This window comes from Triticum urartu, chromosome 6 (genome assembly GCF_003073215.2).
Source record: "Triticum urartu cultivar G1812 chromosome 6, Tu2.1, whole genome shotgun sequence".
Classification (NCBI taxonomy): Eukaryota; Viridiplantae; Streptophyta; class Magnoliopsida; order Poales; family Poaceae; genus Triticum; species Triticum urartu.
In genome coordinates, this window is record NC_053027.1 from 302,661,096 (window position 1) to 302,671,745 (window position 10,650).

General features: G+C 43.7%; 1 protein-coding gene across 2 annotated transcripts; it reads left to right on the forward strand.

The window, feature by feature from the left end:
- The first annotated feature begins 917 nt into the window (after positions 1-917).
- LOC125513321 (LRR receptor kinase SERK2-like) lies at positions 918-10,137 on the forward strand. 2 transcript variants are annotated; one of them, XM_048678408.1, is made up of 12 exons: positions 918-1,058; positions 1,140-1,384; positions 1,993-2,125; positions 2,208-2,279; positions 5,027-5,170; positions 5,608-5,679; positions 5,764-5,835; positions 5,916-6,031; positions 6,127-6,255; positions 6,388-6,729; positions 6,869-7,263; positions 7,504-9,581. In XM_048678408.1, the coding sequence occupies exons 1-12, from the start codon at positions 1,024-1,026 to the stop codon at positions 7,510-7,512; spliced, it is 1,764 nt and encodes a 587-aa protein (XP_048534365.1). In that variant the 5' UTR covers positions 918-1,023; the 3' UTR covers positions 7,513-9,581. The 2 variants fall into 2 exon arrangements, with proteins under 2 accessions (XP_048534365.1, XP_048534364.1); XM_048678407.1 differs by having other exon boundaries at positions 922-1,058; positions 9,562-10,137.
- The last annotated feature ends 513 nt before the right edge of the window (positions 10,138-10,650 follow it).

Sequence of the window (10,650 nt, forward strand, 5' to 3'; positions counted from 1 at the left end):
CAAGACGAAAGGATTTCCGCCTACTACATGCTCGAAGGAGTTCGAACCCCCGCCACTCAGAGTAGGTTGAGGAGTCGCGCCTCACCGGCGGCGACGCCAATCCAGATCCTCCTTGAGGCCGTCATCGATGGGTGGACATGGAGGGAAACATTGGTGCATCTCGGGAGTCGGGAGCGAGGGAAGGGAGTGTCGGCGATGGCGAAGAGAGTAAATCGGGTGTGGGAAACCCTAACTGGCCAAGAGGGAGACAGAGGAGACCGTAAACGTACATCGGAAAACAAAAGACGCAGTGCTGGTTTTTTCTCTGAGCTTTAATAGTAGAGATGCGTACGGATGCGGGGGTGATTGATTTGGATGGCCTGCCCATGTGTGTTTAAGGAATGATTGATCTGAACTGATTTGGATGGCCTGCGCATGCGTGTTTTCTAGTTTTTTGGTATGTGATCTTTTGTTACGGAACAGACATATATTTTGGTAGGTGTCTCACAGGACATACCATATAGTCAGAGATAGCAGAGATTTTGTGCGTGATTTTTTTTTCTAGGCAAAGGGGATGTACAAGTGCACGGAAGCAACAACATAAGGTAAGTGCAATCTTAGAAGTACGTGATTTTTACCCCTTTTGCAATGATCTGTAAAAAGATAAAAACCAGTGGTACTGGGATGATGGGAGGTGGAAGAAAATAAAACCAGACCAAAATAAACCGAACTATCAAGCTACCAACTACTTTATTTTTAGTAGTAAAAAGATACTTATTCCTTGGTTCACAAGGTCAAAACAATGATTTTGCTCTAGCCTCTAGGGGCGACGAGGGGGCGAAAAGGACCGCGTCCACGAGATCCTTGGCGCACCGTCAGCTGCTCCCTCCGTATTCTTCTCACTAGCCCCACCGCAACACCCCATGTACTCCTCCACCACTACTCCCTCTCGCTTTCATGTGGGCCCTCAACTCCGTGACCCACAAGTCGGCCAAGTTGTAAGATTCCTGTAAGCTGTAGCCTTCTCCTCCCCCAGCATAGGCGATGGTCCCGTCGCCCAGTAGAACAATTTACTACAGGTTGGAGCATACACACACGCACTACGAACTTAATTAAAGCTACTAGAGAAATTTATCCCACCCATTCCTCGCTTTCATCAGGGAAGAGAGAGGGAGGAAGAAAGCTATCAACGGCGACGCGGCGGTCCAGCAGATCCGTACTGCTCGGGGGATCTGGGGGAAGGGAGAACCGGCGGGGGCCGCCTATGCGTCGGTGAGGTGGGGCCCAGTCGGCGGTAGAGCAGGAATGGCGGCGGCGGTGTTGGGGAGAGGGAGGTGGCGACCGGTGGTCGTCGCTGTGTTGATGGTTGTTGCGGGGGTGGGCCATGTCTTCGCCAACACGGAGGGTAAGCTGCTTTGATCTGCTACATGGCCGTTGATGTGGGGATGCTGGTCGGTTGGTTTGGTGTATGGTTACTGATTTTCGGTTGCTTTTATTAGCACAAGCTTGAGATGAAGGGTTGGGCGGGCGGTCTCATCCTGTCTATTCGTGTAGTCGAATTGGTTGGAAGGGAATTTATAGTTCCGTATAGTTGATTTTCATAGTCTCTACTAGTTGGGCCTGATTGGTCTGCTTTGTGTGTGTAAGGATAGAAATCTGGTTCCTTTCTTCTTATTCCTTCCAAAGTGGAAGAAAACACGCTAATGAGGAATTGCTATTTTGACTCTCAGGTGAGATATTTCATTTGATCTGTGTTTGAGTCAAGGCGGGTGCATTCTTGTAAAGGCTAGTGATAAGAAATCCTTTTTTGCACAATTGCATCATCAAACAGTATACAAATTGATGAGCTGCTTGATAGTATATTTACTTTGATGATGATTACATAGCTTTTGCCCAGCATACCTGTTTCTTTGCAATACTGTTCCATATATAGTCACTCAAGGAGCTTCTTTATATATTCTTCATAAGCTTCTATCTGTCGGCCCATGCTAATTTACCTTTTGTCGATAATAGGTGATGCTCTGTATAACCTGCGTCAGAGTCTGAAGGATAGCAACAATGTATTGCAGAGTTGGGATCCCACTCTTGTTAATCCTTGTACATGGTTTCATGTTACATGTAACAATGATAACAGTGTAATTAGAGTGTAAGTTGACGAAAAACTCTCAGCATGCATACCAAAGGGTTCAAGAGTGATCATCTTCATAATACCCTTTTGCTCTTTTCAGTGACCTTGGAAATGCACAATTATCCGGTGTACTAGTGTCCCAGCTTGGGCAGCTGAAAAATCTCCAATATTTGTAAGTTCTGGATGCAATGCACTAGTTTTTTCAAACTGTAGACTGGCACTTAAGACATCTTACATGCAAATTCAGTAAAATGTAGTACTAAAATCTTGCCACTTCATATATTCATATAACATCTTATTGTTTATTTACTCTTAATCGTTTGGTGTCGATTGTGTGACTTGCATCTATTGTACTCTAGAGGAACACATGCCTTACATAGAGGGGTTACAACCGCAGATACACTCCACTTAAAGAAATCCTTTCCTAATTCAAGCACTTCCCTAACTTATCTCCAACTCCTGGAGTCCTAACTTACTTGGCAAGAAATATCAACACTAAGCAACTTGGGTTCTGCAACCTTAGGTGTGCCCAACTCTTCTGCCTAGCTGCCGCTAACCAGGTCTCGGTAGTTCCACATGACATGGGCAGTGGTGAAAGGTCAGATCATGTGCCGACAGTGCAACTAATCAACTAATCGAGTAGCCCTTCATCAGTGTGTGCCTGATATTGCTATGAACTTCGTCGAAGGTTTCCTTCTGTGTCAAATTGGCTATCCTGACGATCATCGGCAACTTCTCCAAATATGCCCACTTCGTCCCTGTACATCATCCTTATTCACTTAGCTCTATGGCTCAGGTCTTATTTGATTAGTTGCATGGCATCCCAAGTTTCATTATCTGGCACATTCTTGTTTGTGATCAATGGAAGATTGGTACCATGATTCCCGTCATGTTGCAAGGGTGTGTACTTTGAACTATGTCTTTCGTCCTATGTACCTGCCATGCTCATGGAACTAGGCAAATCTTGGTAAGATGGACTTGTCTTCCAGAGTGAGGCTGTATAGGAGAATATTGCACAAACCAAGCAGCACTAACCTTTTCCCAGCTTCAGGGTGAGTTGTTTGCCATGAAGAGGGGTGATGACACTCACGTGGGAACCCTCCTACTGCCGGAGATTTAGGGCTATTAATGGTCAGACACAAGATTTATCTGTGGTTGGGCTGAATCTAGGATTCTTATTCATTGACCAACACTTAATGGCTAGGAGTTTGAAGTAAGAGCAGGTGTTGAATCAGGGAAGCTATATTGAATTTAGAGTTATGTCTGGTTGAAACCCCTCTATAGAAGGGGATTGAAGTATCAGTAAGGGAAAGCAGTAATTACTCTATGTCTCTATCCTCCCATTCCTGATTTTCTCTCCTCACTCCTCGGCCTCAGGGCCTCTAAGCATGTGGAAGACAGCTGGTCCCAAACTAGGGTTTGGCATCTCTCAAGCCTGTAATGCACTCACTGTGGGATTACATATGAGTTAACTTGCTATTTGATTTACTAAGTTGGGTCTATTTATACCCTTCACACGAGTTATGATTGGTCACGAATGGCACACCTGCCTCCTAAATTTTACTCCAATGCCAAAAGCCCCTCCCAACCTGCATCACTGCCCTGCAGTAGTGTACCGTCTTTGGCGGAGATGGCCTAACTAATCTGTTTACCGTATCTTAGCACTAGCCGTACAGACAAGATCCTTGTGCACAACGATAGTGAACTGAACCTTGCGATGAAGCTTCAAATATTTTGGGTAGATATCCAGAAACTCTGTAACCTAAATGCACAATCCTAGTTTGGGAGCCTTGGCGCAGCGGCAAAGCTGTTGCCTTGTGACCATGGTCACGGGTTCGAGTCCTGGAAACAGCCTCTTGCAGAAATGTAGGGAAAGGCTGCGTACAGAAGACCCAAAGTGGTCGGACCCTTCCCTCTGGACCCTGCGCAAGTGGGAGCTACGTGCACCAGTCTGCCCCTTTTTTTATATCCAGAAACTCTGTAACCTATGTGGCACATAATCCTTGTAGATTTGCTACCGCATTTGCTAGGACTGTCAGAAATGTCCAAAAAAAATCTTGAAGAAAAGACACCCAAAGGGCGTCTTAGATCTGATAATTATCAAGGAAAAAAGCCAGCACAGTGGAAAGATAACTGGACGCAGAATTGACCAGTAAAAAATAAAATTACATTGAAAATCATACTAGCCTTCTTCCTTTGATTGTACACCGCCTGCCGGAGATTGAAAATTGCACTGAACCAACAGTAAAGGACAGGGACACCTGCAAATGCCCTCGCCATACCGTACTTTAAAGACCGGAATAGCCACTCGCCGCTTGGGACGAGATCTAGAAATCGCTGAAGAAACATCAGCTGGAGCATCACACTACGCAGAACAGGCTTACGATCCATTACCACTGGTCCAAAGAGTTGGAGAGAAAACCGGACCATGCCGCATAACAACATTGAAGAAGATGTCGAAGTAGCCACACCAATGGCCAACCAACTGCTCTCCTTGATAGACACACAAACTAAAGAGAGCCAACAGATCTGGCAGGCCCTTTGTCGTCGTCGAGGTAGGGGGAGGGGGGGGGGGCTGGATAGACCTTATTCCAACACGCCCACCTCGTCGATGCCGCTAGGGAAACAAAACGTTAGGGAAAGAAAAACAAAACGGATGATGAGGCCGCCAGATGTGGGAGAGGAGGGGGGCCGAGGTGACGGCATGGAGGAGACCTTTTGGAGCGGTGGCTAGGGTTGGGAACAGGAGACAAAACTGAATGCTCAATTTTTGTAGATTTATACACTTGTGCATGCCATTTTGAAGATGTTATTTTGCTTATATTCTGTGTTTTCTTCTGTTAGTTGTTTAGTATATATTTCCTCACTTCTAAATGTTTCTCTACACTTGAAAACTGATATGTGTTCCTTTGGTTATAGGGAGCTTTACAGCAACAACATAAGTGGGCCAATACCTGCTGAACTGGGCAACCTAACTAGCCTGGTCAGTTTGGATTTGTATCTGAACAAGTTCACAGGAGTTATTCCTGACAGCCTGGGGAATCTTTTGAAGCTTCGATTCCTGTAAGAATAGGTCTTTTGGCTACAAGCACATCTGTTGTTGCATATCTGATGTTACTTTGATGTTATTTAGATTCTTTTCAGTTGGTCTGTTCTTAGTTGTAACAGTTGTTCTTGTCCTGCGATCTTTTCTCATTTGGGAGAATGAGGCTTACGAACTAGTGTTAAGAATGGAAACAGATAATTCTCATTGAAAAGCATAATCCAAATGCCATGATGCATGCATTGACTAATGTGTCATTTTTTGTGTACTTCTCTTTGTAAGGATTTTGGTGTTTGTCACTCCTCTATAACTTTTTGTTTCCATTTTTTTACTAACTTGTCATGCAGATTAAGTGCCAACAGTACCATTCTGTTTCCTATTATTAGTTGTATCATTTGTTTCCTTGTATTTATAAGTCTTAACTGTTTTTTGCTATTATGCCTACTTGGAAGGATAGCCGTCTTAACAACAACAGCATGTCGGGTCAAATTCCTAAATCCTTGACTGATATCACTACTCTTCAAGTACTGTAAGTTGAACGTTGTGCTCTGTCGTTCTCATGTAGTTTCGTTATGTGTTGGGATGAATATATATAACAGTTACATTAATGCAGCGATCTCTCAAACAACAACCTCTCAGGAGCAGTTCCATCTACTGGCTCCTTTTCGCTCTTCACCCCTATAAGGTCTTCTATCTGCAAAAGATTGAATGATGTTTAGTCCAACTCCATTGCCAGTTTTAACAAGGTTTTATTTCTTGGCTCAGTTTTGCGAATAATCCACTTCTTTGTGGTCCTGGTACCACAAAGCCCTGCCCTGGGGATCCTCCTTTTTCCCCACCTCCTCCATACAATCCTCCAACACCACCAACTCAATCAGCAGGTAAGTTATGAGTACTTGAATTTGCTTGTCAATATTCAAGGCAGTAGAAAAGATGGCACTTTGGTACATGTGCTTGATGGATTTTATTCCATTAGGTGCCTCTAGCACTGGAGCTATCGCAGGTGGCGTTGCTGCTGGTGCTGCACTGGTGTTTGCTGTTCCTGCTATTGCATTTGCAATGTGGCGCCGTCGTAAACCTGAAGAACATTTCTTCGATGTGCCTGGTCAGTTTCATATACTGATACCTTTCTTCATTTGCCAAAAATTGTGTCCTCATGTCATCCATGCCACACATTTTGTTCTTATTTTCTCGAACACCACACATCATGTTCTTATGTCATCTCATTTTTCTTCAGCCGAGGAAGATCCAGAAGTTCATCTTGGTCAGCTTAAGAAGTTCTCATTGCGAGAGCTTCAAGTTGCATCTGACAACTTTAATAATAAGAACATTTTAGGAAGAGGTGGTTTTGGAAAAGTGTACAAGGGGAGGCTTGCAGATGGTACATTGGTAGCGGTGAAAAGACTAAAAGAGGAACGTACCCCTGGTGGCGAGCTTCAGTTCCAAACAGAAGTTGAGATGATTAGCATGGCAGTGCATAGGAACCTTCTCCGACTTCGTGGTTTTTGCATGACACCTACTGAACGATTACTAGTCTATCCATACATGGCCAATGGCAGTGTTGCATCACGTTTGCGAGGTACTTTGTTCTTTCCTGTAGTACCTAACGCGTTCTGAATGCGGCTTCCTCAGCCAATAATCACATTAAATATGACCTTTTCTGCTGTGATGATATGCTGAAATATTTCTGTTCTTATTTATGGTGCTTGATTTCATAGAGCGTCAGCCATCTGAACCACCCCTTGATTGGGATACCAGAAGACGAATTGCACTTGGATCTGCAAGGGGACTCTCTTACTTGCACGATCACTGTGATCCCAAGATCATCCACCGTGATGTCAAAGCTGCAAATATTCTTTTGGACGAGGATTTCGAGGCAGTTGTGGGTGATTTTGGGCTTGCCAAACTTATGGATTACAAGGATACTCATGTAACTACTGCTGTTCGTGGAACAATTGGACACATTGCTCCTGAGTACCTATCCACTGGAAAGTCCTCTGAGAAGACTGATGTTTTCGGCTACGGAATCACACTTCTGGAGCTTATTACTGGGCAGAGGGCATTTGATCTTGCTCGCCTTGCAAATGATGATGATGTTATGCTTCTTGACTGGGTAAATACTTCTTCTCAAGAGCATAGTTTTGAATTTCAGTTTCAGAAATATTTCAGCCATAGCCAAAATTACTGAATTTCACTGAAATTTAGTGGTTCGGTTTTGGAATTCAGCGATTTTGGTTTTCATTTCGGCCAAAGGGCCAAAGTTTCCACTTGAATTAGATTGCAATCTAACTAAATATTTCAAAAAGTTCAAATGTAATTTGAGAATTATTCGAATTTGTGCATACTACTGTAGTTGCTATGAGTGAAGCAAGGGGTTGGGCGTATGAGAACCTCTACCAGCGTTTAAACATGAAGGAAGGCGAAAGGGACATCTATAAGATGGCCAAGATCTGAGAGAGGAAGACGAGGGATGTCAACCAAGTCAAATGCATCAAGGACGGAGCAGATCGCCTTCTGGTGAAGGACAGGATGAGGAGATCAAGCATTGATGGTGAGAGTACTTTGACAAGTTGTTCAATAGAGAAAATGAGAGCTCTACCATTGAGCTGGACGACTCCTTTGATGATACAACATAGGTTGTGTGCAACGAATCTAGGAGTCTGTGGTCAGGGAGCTTTAAAAAGATGAAATGCGGCAAGGCAATGGGCCCTAATTGTATCCCCATTGAGGTGTGGAGAGCCTCATAGACAGCGATGGTATGGCTAACTAAGCTTTTCAACATCATGTTTCGGGCAAACAAGATGCCGGAAGAATGGAGACAGAGTATATTAGTACCAATCTTCAAGAACAAGCAGGATGTTCGAAGTTGTACTAATTATCGTGGAATTAAGCTGATGAGCCATACAATGAAGCTATGTGAGAGTCATTGAGCACCACTTGAGAAGAATGACGAGCGTGACCAAAAATCAGTTTGGTTTCATGCCTGGGAGGTTGACCATGGAAGCCATTTTCTTGGTATGGCAACTTATGAAGAGATACATGGAGCAAAAGAAAGGCTTGCATACGATAAGATACCGCGGAATGTCACGTGGTGGGCCTTGGAGAAACATAAAGTCTAAACAAAGTACATTGCCCTCATCAAGGACATGTACGATAATGTTGTGACAAGTGATGGAGACACTGAAAACTTTTTGGTTAAAATAGGACTGCACCAAGGGTTAGCTTTGAGCCCTTATCTTTTGCTTTTGTGATGGATGAGGTCACAAGGAGATATCCCATGGTGTATGCTTTTCGTGGATGATGTGGTGCTAGCGGCGATAGTCAGACTTTGGAATCAAAAGGTTTTTGGCTTGGTAGAATTAAAACTGAGTACATGAGGTGTGGTTTTAGTACTAGTGGGCACGAGGAGGAGGTTGGCCTTGGTGGGCAGGTGGTATACTAGAAGGACACCTTTCGATATTTGGGGTCAATGCTGCAGAAGGATGGTGATAGCGATGAAGATGTGAGCCATCGAATCAAAGCTGGATGGATGAAGTGGCACCAAGCTTCTGGCGTTCTCTGTGACAAGAGAGTGCCACAAAAGCTAAAAGGCAGGTTCTAAGGACGGCGATTTGACCTGTGATGTTGTATGGCGATGAATGTTGGCCAACTAAAAGGCAACATGTCCAACAGTTCGGTGTAGTAGACATCGTCTGAGATGGTTTGGGCATATACAACGCATGCCACGTTTATTCAGGTTCTATAGGAAGCGTCAGTGCATGGCAGACGTTTAAAGCATGCTGATGATGTCAAGAGAGGTCGGCTGACCAAACTTAACATGAGAGGAGTCTGCTAAGAGAGATCTGAAGGAATGGAATGTCACCAAAGAACTAGCCATGGACAGGGGTGCGTGGAAGTTAGCTATGCACGTGCGAGAACCATGAGTTGGTTTTGAGATCTTATGGGTTTCAACTCTAGCCTACCCCAATTTGTTTGGGACAAAAAGGCTTTGTTGTTGTTGTTGTACTGTACTTGCTGAAATAGTTTGACGGGAAGACAATTATTTCATTATGATCAAAATTAATGAAATTCTGATGAAAGTACAAAGTGAAAACCATGCTCAAGAGTGAGCGTAAATAATTATCATCACCACATCTAATGTTTTTCTCATGATCATGCTGTTTTGGAATTTAAGATTTCTTATAAATGATTGTCACCAAGCCCATGTAATAATGGGCTGTCCTTAGCCCCATTAACTTGTTATATAGAGGGTATACATTGGTGAGTGACAGGCTGGCAGTTCATCCTTCCAGGACAGAATGTGCTAATATGCTGTCACTAGAGACAACCAGTTGTATCATATGTGGGATGCATTATACTCTGTTATCAGTAACAAGTGGGCAAATGATTAATTCAACTGCCAATTCTACAGGTGAAAGGATTGTTGAAGGAGAAAAAAGTTGAGATGCTGGTGGACCCAGACTTGCAGAGCAACTATGAAGAGACCGAGGTGGAATCGCTGATCCAGGTAGCGCTGCTGTGCACGCAGGGCTCGCCAGTGGAGCGCCCCAAGATGTCAGAGGTCGTGAGGATGCTGGAAGGTGACGGCTTGGCAGAGAGATGGGAGGAATGGCAGAAGGTGGAGGTGGTCAGGCAGGAGGCAGAGTTGGCTCCTCTTCGCAACGACTGGATTGTTGACTCCACATATAACCTCCGCGCCGTTGAACTGTCTGGCCCAAGATGACCAACGTCGTTCTCTGGCATAGGCAAAAATCACCATTTGATCAGTCATTCAGCCTAATTGTTGTTTGTGAATATGAAAGGTAGCTTGTACTCTTTTGTTTAATGACAATTTTAAAGGATGCATTTTTCCCCCATTCTCCTCCACACTGAGAAGTTATGCTAGGCTGCAGTCATTTGTTAAGGTGGAAGGCATACATTTTGTGTTGAATTTGCAATGCACTGTTGTATCAATCTGATAAAAGTGCAACGTGTTATTCTGTGATCCCTTTGTCGGTGCATAGACATTCATTTCTCTTCTTTTGTGGTGTCTTCAAAGCTATTGTCAGTCAGTGTAATCTCTGTATCAAAATATAGGACCATGTTTTGACACTATGACAGTGGCAAGAAACGTCTTATATGTTGATATTGAGGGAGTAAATCACAATTCATTTCTCTTCTTTTGTGGTGTCTTCAAAGCTATTGTCAGTCAGTGTAATCTCTGTATCAAAATATAGGACCATGTTTTGACACTATGACAGTGGCAAGAAACGTCTTATATGTTGATATTGAGGGAGTAAATCACAATTCATTTCTCTTCTTTTGTGGTGTCTTCAAAGCTATTGTCAGTCAGTGTAATCTCTGTATCAAAATATAGGACCATGTTTTGACACTATGACAGTGGCAAGAAACGTCTTATATGTTGATATTGAGGGAGTAAATCACAATTCATTTCTCTTCTTTTGTGGTGTCTTCAAAGCTATTGTCAGTCAGTGTAATCTCTGTATCAAAATATAGGACC